General features: G+C 35.5%; 1 protein-coding gene across 1 annotated transcript in view; it reads right to left on the bottom strand.

Moving 5' to 3' along the window:
- Window positions 1-18,123: 18,123 nt before the first annotated feature.
- Sema3c (sema domain, immunoglobulin domain (Ig), short basic domain, secreted, (semaphorin) 3C) overlaps window positions 18,124-20,961 on the bottom strand; it is a 161,478-nt gene continuing 158,640 nt past the window's right edge. Inside the window, exon 18 of the mRNA XM_013026091.1 lies at window positions 18,124-19,613. Coding sequence (XP_012881545.1) covers window positions 19,197-19,613 — 417 coding nt within the window. The 3' untranslated portion in view covers window positions 18,124-19,196. The remainder of the gene's footprint in view (window positions 19,614-20,961) is intronic.

Raw genomic sequence — 20,961 nt, 5'->3', positions numbered from 1 at the left:
ATGATTATCCAAAGAAGCATATTCCCATTGTATCCCAGGTCTCTGACTGTCTGAAAAAATCTGCTGTTGTCTATTTCTAGGTATCTGTCATCCATTCAGAAGCCAGTTCACCTGCAATTGTAGGATAATACTTCTCTTTCTCCAGTTTCTAAAACAACCTTCCCTTCTCCTTCTACTATTCATAGCTCTTTTCTGATATCACTTCAGGATTCTTCCACAGTGTTCAGGCACCAGAAAATGAAATTTCAGAGCCAACTTTTCCAAGGGAATATGACTTGTAATCAAATTATGCAAATCTCTCCAGGGGCTAGAGAACACCATGGCTTGAGGGAAGGAGAGAAAACACAGTGGGCACATTATCTCTAATTCTTCTTGCCATACTTGGATTCACTCTCTCTTGAACAGTTTAACTCTTAATACTTCAGTAGTTGCATAAAATGAACTGTGTCATACAAGTTTCTATGACTGCCATTTTACATCCCCATAATTCCCATTAAGTCAGTAATGGTGACTGCATACTGGTGTTCATTTTGCTACCTTCCTATGTTATTCTGTCATTTATTCCTTCAGCACCACCCACTGAACCTTGTGTCAATGAACCCTGTGTCCCTGCCCCACTGGTTTCTGCATTACACTCATCTTTAGTCTCATTCTGGACACCAGAACTTCTGTCAAACTTACATTTTTGCATGACATAGTTTCCTATTTGGGTTTTACTATGGCTATGTTCTGCTATTCTCTCACAAGATCTTTTTTTCTCCTGGTCTAATTTCAATTTCTTAGTTTATAGACTCTATTACAGTTAATAAAATGAATACACATGGAAGCCAACATGGTATCTTCAACTTCCAATTTATTGTGACTACCATATATATATATATATATATATATATATATATATATCACTTAAGATTAGGTTAATATATGCTTGTGACTTAAATATGCATACATTTTACTTGAGCTGTTTTGTGTGTATGCCTTTGTGTGTGTCTATATGTGTTTGTGTGTCTGTATGCATATATGCCGGTGTGCATACAATTATGGTTGAGGCAAAGAAAGAATGAAAAGAATATTTGAATCAACTTCCCATTGAGAGAGGAAATTAAATCCTCACAACTAACAACTTTCAAAAGCCTAAGTTAAATAACCGAAATAGTTCACCTCACTGTGGTATGAGGAATTAAAATGCTGCTCCATTCAGGGTATGTAAGTAAGTCTGAGTTTTACAAGTGATTTTAGTTTTTATTTATTTTCTCCTAACTTAGTTATAAATAATACCTCAGTTAGTTGCACACAAGTTGAAAAGCATGGTGTAAAAGACAGATAGAGGGACAGGTATGTGGTTCAAATTTCTGAGTACAGGCCATAGATTCAGAGAGAGAGAGAGAAAGAGAGAGACAGAAATAAAAGACAAAGACAAAATAAGAGTGGGAGTGAAGGAGGGAGGAAGGAGAGAGAGAGAGAGAGAGAAAGAAGAGAAAGAAAAGTGAAAATGAGAGAGGAAGAGAGGGAAAGAAAAAAGAAAAGAAAGAGAAGGAGGGAGGAAGGAAGGAAGAAAAAAAGGAAAAAAGGAACAAAAAGAGAATGAGAAAAGTTATCTCTTTATACTAGATACCCTAACACTACACTAGGTGGTTCAAACATTTCTAAGTAGTGTGATGTCACAAATTCTGCATAAACATATAAAATATATAAATATATAAAAATAAAGTACTATCAATAAAATCCAAGATAATACATTTCTTCTCAGTATAGTTTGTATGGACAATAAACCATTTGAGTTGAAACATACACCAGATATTGTATATAACTTTTTTCTCCAGCCAGGTATCCTTGTTGGCTCTGCAATGAAGGTTTAGAATTATAAAATGGTTGCTGTGGGGGGGGGGGGAGCAAATAAAGATGTAAAAGAACCAGAAGAAAATGTTGTTAGAAGAAAGAAAAAGATGCAGAAGGGCAAGGGCAAAGAGCAGCTAGTAGAAAAGCAACAAGGAGACCAGGAGAGCATATGTGCCATGCTGTTAATGCACACCTGTGAAGGGTGTGCTGTGAAGTGGGAACTCCTGGCGCTCAAGTTCATTTGTGAGTATTACTTAGTGCCATTTTTCTTTTGGCTGAGTTGCCAGTCTCATCCCAGTGTTTGCCAAGAGCCCTAATTCATAGAAAATTCTAAGAAAGATCACCCTCTAAGCCAGGTGGTAGCTGGACAACTGAAGTATGTTTACATTCCAGACACATCCCAAAAGCACCCTGTGGAGTTTGAACAGCCCTTGGAATGCATTCTTCAGAAACTACCCCTGCCCCCTCCACCAAAAAAAAAAAAAAAAACTTAAATAAGAGCTGCTCTTTGGAATTTGCTACAAAGTTTTTTTTTCTTCTTTTGTAAGAGATCTTTGTGTGAAAATGGCATCTGGGAAATATTCACCTAAGTTTTTCTTGTCGGTAGAAACACTTGGGGAGGCTAACTGCCTAAATGAAGAATAAATTTACCCAGTGGTCACTCAATGACATTGAAGCCCTAAATCATTTTTAGTTTCAGGAAAACATATGTGTTGGGATGGGTCCCATTCAATTCATCTGCTTTAGTTGAACTCCGGAGTAAATTAAGAGTTTTAGGCCAAACTCTTAACAAATACACCAGATTTTAGCATCTGGCTGGAAGGCGATCCAAAACAAATTATATGATCCAGAGAACATGTAACTATGGTGTGGTCATCTGATTCCTGAGCAGTGACCATATACTGGATGTGTAGGACGAACTTTTAACCCAACAAATGACAATTTAGCAAACAACAGCTGCATAGCCTTTCACCAATGGAACTATAAAAAAATCAAATAAAACAATTATGTTTACAGTGGTGTTTGCACTTCAAAAAATGGCCATTTCTTCTAGCCTGAAGAAAATAAGAAAGCTTGCAGCAATTCTAGAATTTGGCTCCTCTTTTACAGATAAATCATATCTTAGAAAGTCAGGGAAGATTAATATCTTTCCTATTCAGCTGCTATTTGTTTAATCTCTTGTTCAATCTCAAACCATTTTCAAGGGAAGGAAGACTTCTATCTTGGATGGCCTAGCAATATGGCTTATGCTTTGTTTCTGTGTTTGTTTTTGTTGATGTTTTGTACCTGTTTGAACTAAGGGCTTAGGCTCTAATCCTTAGTTTTTCATCCAAGGCTGGTGGTTTACCATTTAGGCAACACCTCCACTTTTACCTATTTGGTAGTTAATTGGAGAATGAGACCCTCCTAGATTTTCTTACTCAGTGTGGCTTTGAACTGATATCCTGAGATCTCAGCCTCCTGAGTACTTAGAATTATGGCATGAGCCACAAGTGTCTGGCTGGGTTTTTGCTATGTTTTATGACTAATGGAACTGAAAATTGTATGATGGTAGTCTCGTTTCATCAAATTTTACCTATTGACTCAGCAGGCTGTGTTCTAATCCTGCAGCCCTAGGCACTTTCAGGTGGTTATTGATTGAGTCACAGATGTAGTTGGAGCAAATGATACTATGTGGTCAGTCTTTTAATTACTTAATGCAGTCTCTTCAGGTCATGACAATATGCACATTAAGGTAAGGGGTGTAAATCGAGCTGATTAAGGTTGGAGGAAGCAATTTTTATAAAAGCTGCTCTACCCAAGTGGGAAGTATTTCAAATTCAGTTAAGTGAAGTGTTTCAGTGAAAGTCATGCATTATACTAAAAGCCATTTGGATAATGTTATCTATTATGGATAAAAAACACAAATGGAAAAAATTAAATCAGACATGTCTGTATGTTAGTGTCTGGATGGACAGGAAGGTACTTTGCTTTGCAGACAGTACCCTTTTCTACAGAAAAAAGTAGAAGAAAATCATGTTTAATTAAGCACAGGTTAAGTGGTTTTGTTAAATCTTTAATCTTGTTCTAACTATTAATGAGATATATCTAAATGCTAAATGTGGACAAGAAGAGTATTCTACAAACCAAGAAATCAAGTTGTCTTTCAATTTCCTGCAGTCTGGTAGTTAACAAAAACAAATGTGCTTGTTATTTCATTGCTGATTTTCTATAAGAACAGATTTGCTACTTTGTTTTCTCTTTCTCTTGTTTTCCTTTTTCTCTTTTCATCTCCTCCTTTTCCTCCTTTTTGTTTACTCCTCTGTTCAGTTCAAAAGCACTCCAAAGAAGCTAAGGACAAGTATTTAGGTAGTTTCTGAGTTTAGCCAGTCAAGAAAAATATAAAAGAAGACGAGGTTATTACATGAGTAGCCGAACATTTTATGTATTTTAAAATTGTTTAATCATTTCACACATACATCACTACTAGACCCTATATACCTTTCATTGGATCCTTAGCCAATTGATGTAGCTTATGTTTGTTAACCTACTGAAACTCAAGTCCTAGAATTAAACCACTGTTCGAGGCATGGTGGTAAAGGTATGTAATCTCAGATACTCTGGGGGCCAGAAAATAGGAGGATTACCTAGTCCTGTGCCTAGGCAAAAGTTAACCACATGTTTCCTCAAAAGCAAGCCAGGGGTAATTGTGTATACCAGTGGTCTCAGCTACTTAGGAAGCAGGGGTAAGAAGATTGTGGTATAAGGCCAGTTCAGCAAAATGCACAAGAAACTAATGGAAAAACAAACTAAAACCAAAAGGACTTTTGCATTGTCCATCCATCTCTACTTTTACATAAAAATCTATTTCTGGAACTGCAAACGAATATCCAGGCTCTTTTATTAATTATTCTCAGAAGGTGATAATTGCATTATAATCTTATCAATCTAGAACTTCAAAAGTCTTCACTGCATTGATTTTGCGGTATGTGAGAGAAGCTAAAGGGAGATTATGTCCATGAGAAAGGAGATGACCACCCCACAAAGAAACTAACTCAGCTGGTTAATAAGAATAAACACAAATGCTAGGGAAATAAGTTTTTGATGAGGAACTTAATCCATGATTAAAACCTACCTAGGCAATATTTTTTGGTAGACATTGATTCTTGTAATGTCTGTTCTGTTGCTAAATTTCAGTAGCTATACTCATTTTCTATATATTCGTTAGTCACAGACTGTAACATTTCTTCCAAAATAAATGATTCCCTTAATGATTCTTTTATGACATACGGCAACCACAACCCCAATGGCACTTGAATTATACTGTTGAGTAGTTTCATCTTCAACAGCAGTGATGGACAAGTTCCTCTTTGCTGACCCCAGCACCATCTGTCATGCTGAATTCTACCTACAGTGCATTGGATGAGTTACACTGAACAGGTTTCACCCAGGCCAAGGTCACTACCCAGCCAATCAGAATGGATGGGGTCACTGTAACTATCCAAATTACTTCCAAATGGAGGTGCTGACAGACACTGTTAATGAGCACTGTTTTGTCAAACTTGTTGATGACCTTTGACAACATCTTTCTTCCAGACTCCCAGGATTAGTCTAATTTTTCTCCATCTGACATTTAGGTGGTATCTGATACTTAAATGCCCATTGGAAGGTAATCTGAATACAGTGTCTGAAGATGAATTTGCAGAAATGATTCAACTGAAGGTATCATTATCCATTCATTAGTGAAGAAAGTATTTGCTTATCTTAGTAAAGAAGTACACATGCATCTTGGTGTAATTGTTATTGGAGAAGCAATAAGGGCTACACAAATCTATATCTTTGTAAGTATAGGCAAATGACAGAGAACAAAGAATCCTGTTTTTAAACAGCCTCATGGTCTGCATTTTCCCAGTTGTGTCCTGCCTGTGCTGGCCAATGAATGAAGCAAACGGGTTATGGTAGATCATTCAAAGCTTGAGTTTAGCATTCTAAAATAATCACATATTCCTAAAATGTTGCCTTCATATTCTGACAAAGCTATCAGCTATTCCATTAAATGAATTCTTTGGATCAGAGGGCTTGACCTTTTAAGGTTTATGGTTATCTACTATAATAAATGAGTCAATACCTAACCCTTTAAGTCATGCTCAAAGACAAGACTTTATAGTATATAAGACCATGCAAATAGGAAATGTATACAGAGGTTGATTTCTGAAAAAGTCTACAGTTTTATACAAGATAGAAAAGTTTAAATCTCATTTTGATTTCTTTTAATTTTAAAATTATACTACCCAGCATTTTCCTGTTTAGGTTCTCTATTTTCACGTATAAATGTCGAGAGTGGTATAGTTAAATATACTTTGTTTAACATTCCTACTTCACAGCCATTTGATTTTCTTAACTGTTCACGAACTTTGCCTGACAATCTCCTCATTCCTCTATTTGTCCCCAAGTGAAGTTTCAGGATCATTCTATTCTCTGCCTCTATATTTAATGTCTCTTCATAAAAGACCCTTAACCTTCACTTCCTACTTGTGAACAGCCTAAAGATTAGCAAGATGTGAGGCCTAGTACACAACTTTCTTGAGGAGGCATAAGCTTGCTGTATGTGTGCATGTGCACATGTGTGCAGGAACACACACACACACATACACACACACACACACACAGAGTATGCATCCTGCCCCTTATATGAGCTTTGCTTTCTGTTTTCATGGTAAATGATGGATTTTTTTCAAAACCCTTACAGAGCTTCTTATTCTGATTCTTTATCTTTCTTCCAAACTGAATGTGTCACAATTATTGCACAATTTTGTATAGGTCAGTCACAAATGCACATATCAACTCTATCAGTCTTGTCATTTTCAATTGAAAAGTCATACACAATTTTTTGCTCAAAAAAGTTTTAATGGAGTCAACTTTTATATTCCACGTATAATTCAACATCTATTTTTAAAAGTAATTTGCTACAAATATAAAGGACAAAAGACATTATTTCAGATCAGGCTTATGATGTAATGTCTAAGAAAGAAAATCCAAAGTTAACTAAGAGACAAAAATAAATGAAATAGAAACCTTAATATGGATACAAAGTTATACAAATTTTTCTTTATCCTTTTATTTTTTGGAACCATGTCATTTTTCCTTGCAACTCAAACTATTTTGTGAGGGAAGAGTCATTGGCCCTGTAGGTAAACTGAATTAATATCTTCCTAGATTTGTGTTCACTGACTTCATGTTAGTTAGCTTTCCATTGGCCTTGATAGTGTAAGTTACTCCATAGGAATGTGTAGTTATACATACCAAGTCTCTTTGGCTCCCTTCATCTAGTGAGTCAGTTTTTAATCTATACCTGTTCACCATTAGCCTTAATCCTTTTATAATCTGAATTCAAATAAAATATTGGTGAAACATTACTTTAAAATACCAAAATAATCCTATTTATCAAGTGAAAAATTACTATGAAAAATAGACAAAGTTTCTTGGAGAAATATTACTCTGAAACACAGGCAATCTTAGGCAAAATAAACTGTACATTCTTAACAATCTGCCTCAATCATTCCATTCAAAGATGGTAGTCATTTGTAGAGAAGAAAAAAACTATACTGCAAAGGATGGGGAGAAAAGGAAAATGAAATAAATTCTCTTTATCTTCCTCTACAATTGGCCTTCATCCTCTCAGTCATCAAATATGTAAGTAAAACAAAGCCTTCTCCTGTAGCTTGCCTTACAGACCAACCACCTGAGCATATCCCTGTAGGAACTTTCTAGAAATACAGACCTCTGCACTTATCAAATATGAATCTGCCTTTTAACTAAGTGCAGGGATGATTCATATACATGTTTAACTGCAAGGAGCACTGGCAGGGAAATGAGGTACAGGAAAAGAAAGAAAGGGAGAAGATGGCAGAGAGAATAAGATGATACTGACTTGGGCCTCACGTAATTCAGTTCCCAGGCTATTTAGCTGCCTTCTCTACAAAGAAGCTGGACCACCTCTGGACCACCTCAGGCTTTTTTTTTTTTTTTTGGTCCAGTCGTGGGGTCTGAACTCTGGGCCTGGGCGCTGTCCCTCAGCTCTTCAGCTCAAGGCTAGCACTCTACCACTCGAGCCACAGCGCCACTTCTGGCTTTTTTCTTTTTATGTGGTGCTGAAGAATTGAACCCAGGGCCTCAGGCGTGCAAGGCAAGCGCTCTACCACTGAGCCACCTTCCCAGCCCCCACCTCAGGCTTTTAAATGGAGTGTTTTCAGATCACTTTTCTCCTCCCTACACCTGTGACTGCTTGTCTCACCTCTAGCACCTATTTGAAAGGAAGGTGGCAGTAAGAATTCCCAACTACTGCTGAGGAAGTTGGAGAAAGTTGTCATTATGACCTCTAGTGTTGAAGCTTTAAATTTCTTCAATCTATGTGGATTGAGAGACAATAGACTCTCCTTTCACTCTAGCCCAGTCTACGCCAAGGCTATGTGTAGCAAAGCCAAGCCAAATGAGACTAACCAAAAAAATCTGGCCTAGTTAACAGGGCAATTGAACAGCTGCCAGGCCATGAACTGGAATCCCAGAAACCTCACTTTTTCCTTATGTGGTGCTGACATGCAAAAAGAATAATCTGTAGGCCTTGTGTGTATTTTTCTGTACTACACACATATATATCTCTAGGTCACTAACATATATGGGAAAGGAACTCCATGGAGGTATAGAAGATGTGGCTTTGTGACAAAGATCTGTGACCTCTTTATGTGGCTTAACTTGATCATCTGTAAAACAGTTGTTTTGACAGTTCTTAGGACCACCCTGATCTTCCCACCTGTCCAGATGCTTTTCACTGTACAATATTCTGATCTCTAAGATGGGCTTAACTAACCACAACTTATTACCTAGCTCCAGTTGTTTTGATGTGTTTTGACATGTGATTCATCAATGTGAATTTTTTTTTAGTTCCTAAGTCCTATCTTAATTGATTGTTTAAAAGATTTTTCACAACTAAATGTATGCAGAGATTCTGTGTACTATTATGTATGGGCAATATTTTAACCACATTTTAATTATTAACTTTCTCATGATAAAAGTAGTGCATTAGGAAAACTTGATACGGCTAATGTTTGTAATTTCATTTCTCAGGAAATAGAAGGCTGTGGATTTTAATTTAAAGCCATCCTGAGCTAGATAGTCAATTTTCACCTACCCTGGTCTACAAAGTGAGATACTTTCTTAAAAACAATAACAAAGCAAACAACAGAGTGGGCTATCTTGAAACTTTTTGGTTACTGTGGTATGGTGCTAGCTAATAGATATTCTGATACCATATGATAAAATCATATCTGCAGAGGCAAAGACAAAGTTAGAAGCTTAGAAGCTAGCCTTTATATGTATTACATTAATATTTCCTATCCCAGATTATCTTCAGTATTAATGAGCACCTGACTTTCACAGAACATGTAGGGATGGTACTTTACAAAGTAACAGCATCACTGTTTATATTATTCTACACAATCCTCTTATCAACATCAAATTTCTTATCAACTTTCAAATTTTTTTCATCTGTAAAAGACAGACAACTAATAATAGTACTTCCCAAATTTGATTCTGAAAATTAAACAAGGCAATGCAAATTAGAAAACACCATTAGCAATTAGTTAGCATAATTAAAATTAGTTGTTTTCAACATTTTTATTATTATATATTTTTTAAAAACATCCTCACCTATAATGCTGAGAATATTTATACTAAAAATTAATCAGGCTTTATGTGATTAATCAGTTAACCCAAAATTAATCAGTTAAATAACTTGCAGCATCTACATATTTTGCCAGATTTATGTAATAAAGTCTTTAAACTCAATGTGCCCACTAAACGACTGGGAAAACGCCTCACTCGGGCTGTGCTTTCTATTGTCTGGTTTCTTTGTAATTTTGTAAATGTCTCTTTCCAGACAGCAGCCATAAAGTCTAGATAAGGGTATCTAGTCTTAAACATTGCCCTTAGGAAAGCCATGAGTAGTAAAACATTAGAGTTCAGTTTAGAAGACTTCATTCAGATGAGATACAAAGAAAAAGGGCAACCCAAATGCATGGCACATAAGAAACTTATTCTTTCCCAGTTTCAGAGAGGTTGGGCTGTCCAATAGGACTCAGATGAGAGGTTTGAATGTGCCAGATTGCTGTTTCAACCAAAGAGGATTGAGAAAAACATTTTTTATTGAAGTCCATGACAATCAGTCAATCCTAATGCTTTCCTGAAGGCATGTGTGTTATCTAGATTAAAGGCAAGACATACACAGTAGAGATCTTATTTACATGACTCTTGTGTTGACCATTAGGCTTTATTGTCGTGAAGACAAACAAGTGGGCTGTACTACAAACAACCAGGCAAGGAGGGCCTATTTATAGTAGGATGAAGGAGACAGTATTTCAAACAGTTGTCAGACCTTATATTGAATGCCATGACAACTATATTAAACAAACTTATGATAAATAAATCTTCTACCCTTTTATCCTTATTGAAGCTTAATTGTTTATCTCAAGGCAATGTAATCTATTGATCATTGGAAATGTTTGTCTCTCATACTTGCCTTCTTAAATAAATCTGACCCTCTGTCTTCTCACATTGACCAACTTTTCTCAAAAATCAATGGTGAGACCATGTTTACTTCGTTATCTATTTCCTTCAGAGACACATGTCTAACTGAATCTAGGAGTCATTGTACTCTTTTTCTATCTTTGCTTTATGTTTTCCTTCTCTAAATCTACAGAAAAGTCCTCTTCTATAGTTACATATTTAAATTCTACACTATACACGCTATATCATGTTCTTTGCAGCATAAAACTTTTCCAAGCTGGGCACTGGTAGCCCACACCTGTAATCCTAGCTACTCAGGAGGCTGAGATCTGAGGATCAGAGTTCAAAGCCAGCTGGCACAGAAAAGTCCATGAGACTCCTATCTCCAATAAACCACCAGAAAACCAGAAGTGGCACTGTGGCTCAAGTGGTAGAGTGCTTGCCTTGAGCTGAAGAGCTGAGGGACAGTGCCCAGACCCAGAGTTCAAACCCCATGACTGACAAAAAAAAATCAAAACAAACAACAGCAACAACAAAAAACTTTCCAAATTACCACAGTGAAAGCCCATTGGCTCAACTGTTAATGTGTGTCCAACCTAGAACAACAAGTAGATGAGTGCTTCAGTCTTAGTACAACTGCTTGCTACTTCTTGAAATGCTTGGCTTATTTTTCTACCTACAAATTTAATACAATAACCTTACTAGATATGTATCACTGTGAGAAATGGATAAAATAAAGTAGACTTAAATATCACATTAACAGAACAGATTTCAGACGTATTATTGTGCTGTTCTCTGGGATGGAATAAATATTTGTTGTTTAATGGGTATTATTAAGTGTTCTATATTTGTTTAAGTTTCTTCTTGAAGAATAGAGATGGTATTTTCTTATACAAAGTACATAGTAGAATTGTCATTGTTTCTCGGTAAGTTTTGTGAATTTTCTATTTCCCATAATGAAAATTCTACCTATTTTTAAACCAATAGCTGCTCACATTTTTAAATGGCATTATAGTCTTAAAAAAGCATCTATGGTATCCTATTTGTTGGATATTAGTGGCCATAAGGGTTCACTGTATACTGTCAAACAAGGAAGATTCTGAATCAGTTCTATACCTGTTTATTCAGACATTGAATTCACAATGAGTATGGCCAGCACTCTCCTAGATACAATGAAAACAATGTGATTGAGATATGAAGCTTAAGCTCTAGCTGACAAGAGACAGAATTTATATATTGCATGTTACACATGGAGTGTTTGACATAATGTGGCATTGCCCAAGCCACATGAGGCCAGACAAATGTGCCAAAAGATACAGGAGGAGATTTCACAGGTGTGAGCTTAGTTTGCATTTTGTTTTAGTTTTTTGAACACAGTATTTCATATCAGGTTCTAGGATTTTGGGGCTTTACCTAAATAAAAAAAGAAAACAAACACTAGCAATCTTAGACTATTTTAACACCCCATCTACTCTTCACTGGTTATACTTTTGTTTTTTAAAAATTAGGTAAAACCTTGGTTTTCATGGTAGAGATGGTGGGGAAATGAAGATGGTTAAGGCTCCTTAAGGAGAGGTAAAGTCATGGGTCCATCTTTTCTTCCTTCTTTCTCTTCTCCAGATTCCTCTTTCATAAATATTTTATCCATATGTATCCCTAATTATTTTGTTGGTTAGGATGAAACTGGATATACCTCCCTTTTCAGGTCTTAATGCCAACGTCTGATAAAACCATGCTAATATAGGTCTGAAAATGATCTTTCTAGAAAGTTTTTTTTTCCTGACAAGGCATAGGGAAGAAGTTTCCTATGAAAAGTTGAAGTGGCTTCAGTGCTGATTCCAGGACCCTAAAGGTTAATTCATACATAAACTTCATTGTAATTTTACTGTTCTGAAGAAGGTTATTTCATCACAAACACCATTCCCTAAGTCTTCCTTATTCACTTTACAGAGCTTGTTTTTATTTTTCTTTTTTGCTGGTCGTGGGGCCTGATCTCTGGGCTTGGGCATTATCCCTCAGCTCTTCAGCTCAAGGCTAGTGCTCTATCACTTGAGCCAGAACCCCACTTCTGGCTTTTTCTGCTTATGTGGTATTGAGGAATCAAACCCAGGGCCTCTTGCATGCAAAGCAAGCACTTTACCACTGAGCCACCTTCCCAGCCCACAGCTTGTTTTTAATGCACAAATAGAGGTGTCATTTCCCCAATAAATAGAATTGGGATGAAGTAAATTATTTGCTGGTAAGGCGAGTAGGCTTCACCAATAGTTGCTCTCTTAATCTTGTCTCATTGTACCTTCAGCAAGGTCTTTGTCATGGCTTCTCAGTCCTACAGATTATTGTATCTTCAGTGCTTTAGAATCTCTGTCCCTGTGACCCAGCTTGTCTTCCTCCACGTAGCATTGCCTCTAAAAAATTCTTGGATTTCTATTCATATATTGAAACTCGAACCATTTCTTCTCCCAGACATTTTCAAAATAAATTTTAGTGTAAAGGTAATGTTCAGAGGGTTGCAGTTTCAAGAGTAGTTAATGAATACATTTCCTTTTGAACAGTATCACTCCCTCCCTCATTCTCACCAAGATTTTCTCCTCCCAATTTCCCTCCCCCTAAAGTTGTCTAGTTCATTTCCAACAGAGTGCCTAGTGGGTTTCACTGCTGACTTGGTTCACCCTTCGTCCCACCATTTGTGTGCTTCCTCTTCCCTACCTCAAATCAGATAAACTTATATACAAGACATAAGATACAGAAATCAAAAACAGTGAGAGAGGGAATAAACTAGAGAAAAACAAAAGAAGACAGAAGAGAAAAGAAAAAAAACACAAACAGAATAATAATAATAATAAACAACTTTTTACTTCCATTCCTTGGAGGTAACTCTCATAAGCATTATTTCAAATAATCTTACGCACATGGCTGTTTGAGCCTTTGCAGTCTTCTGTGTGAATGTTTAGGTGGATGGCTAATTATGTCCAGGTATAATTCTGTTGAGTAGCAAATCACTCCTGACAGTTCCAGCTCCAGGACCACCTCTGAGGTGTTCTTCTTGGGGTTCACTTTTCTCTTCTAGAGCATACCCACTCAGTACTAATCTCTCCTCACCCTCAGGGATTAAATCATAGCTCATTTCTCCCTTTCTCCCTATTTCAAAGGCGCACTCCAGGTGAGATTTTTACAATTCTCTATACAGTCAGATGAGTGGGTGTCAACTCTTAAATCTAGACTCTAGATTTCTAGTTGATAGTTGTTTCCTTTGTTCTGATTTTTTTTTCCCTGTCGAAAGCTTCTAGGATTAGGCATAAACATGTTGCACAGCATGTAAAGCACTCCTAACAAAAAATAATGCTCCAAAAGAAATGGCTTTGCTTCCCTGACTGAAAAATAATGGCCTGTGATAAAAACTCCACATCTCAATTTAATTCTCATAGCACACTTATTCCATGAAATTATTCTGTAGAATGTAATAATCCATTGGAGATATGAATAAAAATAATTTCCAGGTTATACTTTTAGAAGTGGAACAGGAATTTGAAGCAGAAAATTGACATTTATGCGCAATAATAAGTAAATTGAACAGAGCTGGCTTCTGAATTTATAGGCAAACAAACCTTGAATACACACATTGTATACATGCACATAAAGATGTATCCAGGATTGCATCAAGGTCCCCAGACTTGTAGGGCTTGGATGTCAGTTTTCCTGTGGACCCAGTTTTCCTACTATGAGGAAAAATGCCTGTGGATATTAAAAAGGATCAAATAACTAGCAACTCATATCACCTCAGGGACTTTAAAGATCTGAAGTCCCTCTGTGAGTGCTCACAATGGAGAACAGAAGTGATAATTTTTAAATTACCCTCAAAACAAACAAACAGAAAAACTAAACTGCATGCTGGTGGCTCATGACTGTATTCCTAGCTACTGAGGAGGCTGAAAGCTAAGGATCATGGTTCAAAGCCAGCCAGGTCAGAAAAGTTTGTGATACTCTTATCCAACTCCAATAAACTACTCAGAAAAACCCAGAAGTAGCACTGTGGCTCAGTGGCACAGTGCTAGCATTAAACACAAGGAGGCTCAGGAACTGTACCCAAGCCCTGAGTTCAAGCCCCAAGACTAACAATAAATAAATAAACAAATAAATAAATAAATAAGTACAATCTAAAACATACAATTTCCTTTTCTTCTTTTAAAGTTGTAGGCATGCACTACGCAAAAAAATTTAGAAAGCAAGAAATTACACACATGTCATGAACCAAGCATCATATGAATGCTGAAAAATATCCAGAGCAACAAGAGTGATGACTTCCAGTCTCATAGCAACGCTTATCATATATCCATTTTGCCATCCATAAATTGTGCCTTTGATCTCATAAAAATCTTTGGATGGCATCTTTTTGTGTGTGTGCCCAATTTGGAAGTAAGGAAAAACAAAGCACTTAAAAGAAATCCACCCTGCTTTTGTTCTTGGGAAATGCCAGGTACCTTTACATAGAATAAACAGTTTTAATGTGTTTATTATAATGTCATTCTTTAATAGCACTTTATGTAAGTAACACTCAAGCTCAGCAACATAATAGTCCTGAGAAATACACCATTCTAACTATCTGGAAAGTAGAATTTTATGAGGTGAATAGACAAATATATTAGAGTCATTAAAATGAAACTTTTTTTTTGGTCTTGGAAGTTGTTCTTTGCTAGATACCTGGACACTAACATTGTTATGGAGCCATAAAAATTTGTAGTATATATCAGAACTCCTAAGAAAACAACTTATTAACAATGAAGTTTACCAGTTGATGTGTATATGGGATTTGTTGTGAGTTGTTTTGGTTTTGCAGAAGGGTTTGGATTCTTGTGTGAAATGTGGTCAGTTAAAAGGTTAGTAGAATAAACTCTTAAAAAGATTTTTTTTTCACAGCGATCTGCTACAGCTTTGTTTTTAAGCAGAAAATTTAATAAAACTCTTCATTTCTGAAGCTCTTATGTAGTCTTAACCAGTTGTTCAAAAAAGCTTGATTTTCTCCTGACTATAACCAGCAGAATAGATACAAGAGAAGAGACTCATTTTTTTCCTTAAAAGATTTCACTTAGGTAAGTCGCACATAATATCACAATCACAATTCTTTAAAATTACAAAGAAACATTAAAATATTCTAAGATAAGTAAGGTTAAAATAGAAGCAAGGGAGAGTGTGAGAAACATGAAAGCAATTGACAGGTTGTACAAAATCATCAGACTGCAAGACTGCTTGTGACAATTTTAAATTTTATTGTCCTGTTTTTCCTCTAGTCACATTAATACAGATAGATAACCTAGCAGTGAACAGGAAAAGAATTGTGATTCAACTCTATTAACAAAACCAGGAATTAATCCGTGGTTCCTTTTCCCCTTAATTTTACAAAGGCTCATTTTACCTGGCAAGGTGCTGCTGATCTACACAGTCGAGTTACATATTTAGGTCACTGTAATCTTAACTGGACATAGAATTCAGCTGGAAGTTGGAAGACATCATCTTCCAGAAAAGGAAATTTGGCATGTATTAAATACTTTCTATGTAACATTTTCTAATATTTCCCAGGTATGGACTTGTATAGAGTACTATTGAAGAGTGTAATTTAAAACTTAAACTAAATGGATGAAGTCTAGGTAGTCTTCCCCTAAGTCCAGTGAACGTCTATGATTTTTAAAATTAATGTTGACAAAACACTATATATAGATATGGATGTATGTGCAATATTAGGGATACAAACATACATCTGTTTGCATATATAAGATACGTTGGAAATAGACAGAAATCTTGATGACATGGGATGGCTTTTAGGTTGGGCCTGATGGCAAAAGGTTAATAGATACATGATTCTCTATGGGATTCCTAAATATTGTGGGTGTTTTCCTCCCATGAAAATGGAAAATTAGATAAATAAGGAGTTTCTAGACTATTCACAAATAAACTCTACATTAACAAAGGAGCAAAAGACATCCCTGGGAGAATTTCAATAGGTTTTTATTTTGCCAGGCAAATGCTTTCTTTCCCAACTCAACGTTAGTGTGGTAACTACACTTAGTTTGATTTCTTACACAGAGTGTGAACATTCACTATAATGATAGAATCATCATGCTAAAACTCTATTCACAAACTTACACTTTGAGAAAAAGTGCATTTCTAGGAAATTTTATATACAATGCAAATGGAAAGCATGTGAAACTGTTAATAAACCAAACTACCCCAAATGAAAGAGTCACCAATAAACGGTCCACATTAACAATATTTTTGATACAGAAAACCTTTACACTTGGCAATTGTGTTTTAGAATGTTTTCAAAGAAGCAGTAATAAAGTATATACAGTTTAGTAATGGTCAAGATAAAAGGTATTAAATAGCATTATTGTTGGTTAATTTGGAACTATATGAAACCAGAAGATGACCCTAAAACAATTTTACTCTTGATTTTGGACATAGAATAGGCTTATTACAAACACAGAGGGTGGTTTTGGCTTTACATTAGCACATTGCTTTATTTTATTTCATTTCCTTGTACTGGGGCTTGACTTCAGGGCTTTGAGCTCACTCAGTTTTCTTCTGTTCATAGCTGGTATTCTACCACTCCAATTTTAGCTTTTTTGATGGTTAATTGGAGATAAGTCTCATGGACTTTTCTGCCCAAGTTGGCTTTGAATCACAATCATCAGATACTTCCTGAGTACCTAGGATTACAGTCATGACCCACTGACCCCAAATGTCACATTGCTTTGTGTTCATATAGAGGCAAAATTTAAGCATCTCCTTTTTAAACAGGCAAGCCATTTGGTTAACAAACTGCTTTAGAAACTGTTTTAGAATAACATACATTTTGAGCAACAGCTTTGTAAATATATCCAGGTGATTTTTTTTTTTTTTGTAGTCATGGTCTTGGGGCCTGCCTGAACCCTTGGCCTGGGCACTGTCCCTCAGCTCTTCAGCTCAATGCTAGCACTCTACCACTTGAGCCACAGCACCACTTTGGGCTTTTTCTGTTTATGTGGTGCTGAGGAATCAAACCCAGGGCATGCAAGGCAAGCACTGTACCACTGAGCCACCTTCCCAACTCTTCCAGGTGATTTTTATGGTTTTCATTTTTCACTGATTTTTTTTTAACCACTGAGGTTCTCCTCTTAGATTATTAAATTTTACCATTACTGGAAAATCAATCATTTCTTAAACTCTGATCAATGAACCCATTGATTTTTACAGCAATTTTAATTCTTTCCCTTGATGTCAAGGCCTACTTCATGCTAAGCATGTGCTATCCAATGAAACCACACCTCTAGTCCTAATTTTACATCTTTAAGTTTTATGGTGAAATTTTTTTAAAAAGGGATATGTCAGTTTTGATTATCTTGCATTGTTAGCTAGAAATATTTTAATTATATTTTGATAAGCTATTTGGTGCAATTTCTAATTATATCTGGAAACCTAAAAATGTCTTCAAAGTAAGTAAAATAAAAAAGCAAAAGTTTTTTTTTTAAAGTAGAAGAACCTGAGGAAAATCCTGTTATTTCTCTCATCTAGTTTTTAAATTTAATAAAATAACTTTAGCATTAAATTATTCTAATAAACTATTCAAATATTATTCTAAGATAATCTATTATCCCAAAACTTGCCATAATCACATTTAAAAATGACTGAACAAGTGCCAATAGTCTTTCAAACAAATTAAACAAAACAATACATTATGAATAAAATAAACATCTTACAAGATGTCTGATTTTGTTCATATATATTATCTTTTTATTTCTTGGACAAATGGACATCTCTCAAAAACAAATGATTATAAAACAGGGAAATGTTGACTGAAAAAAATTAACATCTTGATTTTCAGTTTTATAAAAATGGGAATTAATCACAGAACTTGACTGCTGAATTTGAATATGAGCCACATTTGGTATAAATTCTTCCTGATAACAAATTTTCTACATTTATTCTTTTTCATTCTGGTGGTTTTACACTTCATATAGAGGTTTGCTACTTCAAAATGTTTTTCTTATTCTGATATCCCATGCAGACTAGAAAGATTAAAATCTAAACAATATGCCATAAATAGTGTCAAATTAAACTAAAGTCCATAATAACTTAAAAACACTTCCAAAAAAAGAAAAGTGCTTTTGTTTGGAAGATAATAACATAACAATATAAACCTAAATGTTCACTGATATATCTCCCATCAAAGATTTTTATTTATTCTTCCAGATATATGAGAATAAAATCAATGGCATTTATCAGCAACTGACAACAATTTTACAATCTTTAAAAACAATAATATATTTCACTGAAAACATATCAACTAATTATTTCCTTGCCTTCTTCCCTGTCATTTAGCTATTCTACACTTCTTTTGATTTTAATTCTATCACATGCATTTCTGTAACTTTCACTATGTGAAGATTGTGATCTGGAATTGATTACCATATATAAAAATCATTGACAATTAAAAATCGAAACCCTTAGAGCCCATAGTTTTGTCCCTCACTCAATCGAGGGATGTAACAGTTCTACTTTCGTAGTCCCAACGTTGATTTTGAGGAAAGGATGGGTAAAGATATAAATAAATTCTGGGTTAAGTTAAATACTTATATGCACCATGAGGACCATGACATGTCTAGTGCTAGTCAATATCATACAAGAAAATGCATGCTCATTTCAGTTCCCATTAAACTCACTTTAGGAGTGAGTAGTTGACTTTTAGCAGGAACTTTTCATGGGTAAAATACAATATTGATTGTAAAATTTGATCATTGCAAACAGAGCATTTGTTGCTGGAAGCAGAAGCTTGATTGAAGACCTTAGGATTCTGGCAGCTGATTCCTCCTGTTTCTACTTTTCCTGCTGTTGATGAGAGCCTTCAATTTGCCATAGTCCCCTCTCATCTTCTGCAATTCTTCTCCTTGCGGCTGCTGCTGCTGCCGGGTGTCTTTGCAGTATTGATTGATCATCTGCATTTCAGAGTGGCTGAAGGCCCCCATGATGTCCTTAGGGTGAAAGGGTAGTGCCCTTACTGAGCTGGCCCAGGTCCATGGGGACCATTTATCTGTCACAACAGCCACCATTTCTGAATCTAAAACTTTGAAGTTGATCTTGGCTATGGTCTGCTTGAAACTATTCTCAGTTGCAATGCAGTGGTAGAGCCCTTGGTCAGTATCTTGAACAGCACGAATCAGGAGTCCTTGAGAAGTGACAATAATTCTCTCATTCAGCTTAACCTAAGGAAAGAAACACATTTTAGTTCTCCAAACTGAAGACTGTACTTTTAAAAATGATATAGCCAGTGAGTACAAAGTATTTGTGAACCTAAAAAAAATTAGCAAAGCATTGAGTACAAGTTAGCATCCTTCCTAATAGACACAGATTTTTTGTCAGTCCTTTTTTTTCCCATGAACAATATTATCATGAGTCCTGAATCAATGAAAGAGAGGATGAGGGTGTCATCCATGTTGGAAAGGAAGGAAGTATGCTTCCTTTCAAGTAGTTTCATCATGCACAAGTGTAGAATTTTAGTTACTTTTGGAGAGTGAATCACAGGCAACATACATAAATGAATTTCATAGATATTATTAAATATCTATTTCATCCAAGAGTCCATTTAGTTTTGCAAAAATAGTCACTCATGAAAACATGAACTCATTATTAATGTTAGCTTTTTCTTTGTTTAATGTATGAATATACTAAATAAAAATATACAGAGGGTTGAGAATGTGGCTAGTGGTAGAGTGCTTGCCTTACGTGCATGAAGCCCTGGGTTCAATTCCTCAGCACCATATAAACAGAAAAAGCCAGAAGTTGTGCTGTGTCTCGAGTGGTAGAGTGCTAGCCTTGAGCAAAGAGCAACTTAAGGACAGTGACCAGGCCCTGAGTTCAAGCTCCAGGACCAGCAAACCAAAATAAATAAATAAATTAAATATATATATATATATATATATATACACACACAGAAACAGGCTTTTAAATATTTCCAAGGATCATTTCTAATTTCCCTATTCTGTAGGATGTATATCTATAAGTAAGCTGGAAAGGAATTAATTGTCTTACATGTCTCCCAGGGAGATTTACTTTCAAAGGAAAAGTAAGAAAATAAATGGTTAATGTTAAATTACTCCACAGGATTATACCGGGAAATGATTGATGGCTAGATATTAGAAAATGCTTAAAATCTATTTCCCTTTATAGTAGTTCTAGCTAGAGTGTTGTCAAGGAAGAGATTAAAAACTGACATAGTAACAGTTACATGACTGCATGCTCTATAAAGCTCCTTCTCTCAGGAAAAAAAGAAACCCTTCCAAAACTCAAATAAAGAAAATACATGTGAAATGTTTTCTAAATTTCAATGTTCTATGCAGACAGATAATTTATTATTCAGGAAATATAATTGAAAAATTTGTTTGCATAACAAGCAACCCATACAGCAAAGTAAGAATAAATTAATTAATAAAGCAAGTACAATATTGGAAGCTGGTCAGACTAGAATTAGAAGAGTGGAAAGAAACAAGAAGAATTAGGGAAACAAGGATTATTTTTAATTAATCTATTAATTGTATTGGTTTATTCATTGAT

Source organism: Dipodomys ordii, unplaced genomic scaffold (assembly GCF_000151885.1).
Source record: "Dipodomys ordii isolate 6190 unplaced genomic scaffold, Dord_2.0 Scaffold90, whole genome shotgun sequence".
Classification (NCBI taxonomy): domain Eukaryota; kingdom Metazoa; phylum Chordata; class Mammalia; order Rodentia; family Heteromyidae; genus Dipodomys; species Dipodomys ordii.
This window is presented reverse-complemented; position numbering and strand designations above follow the sequence as displayed.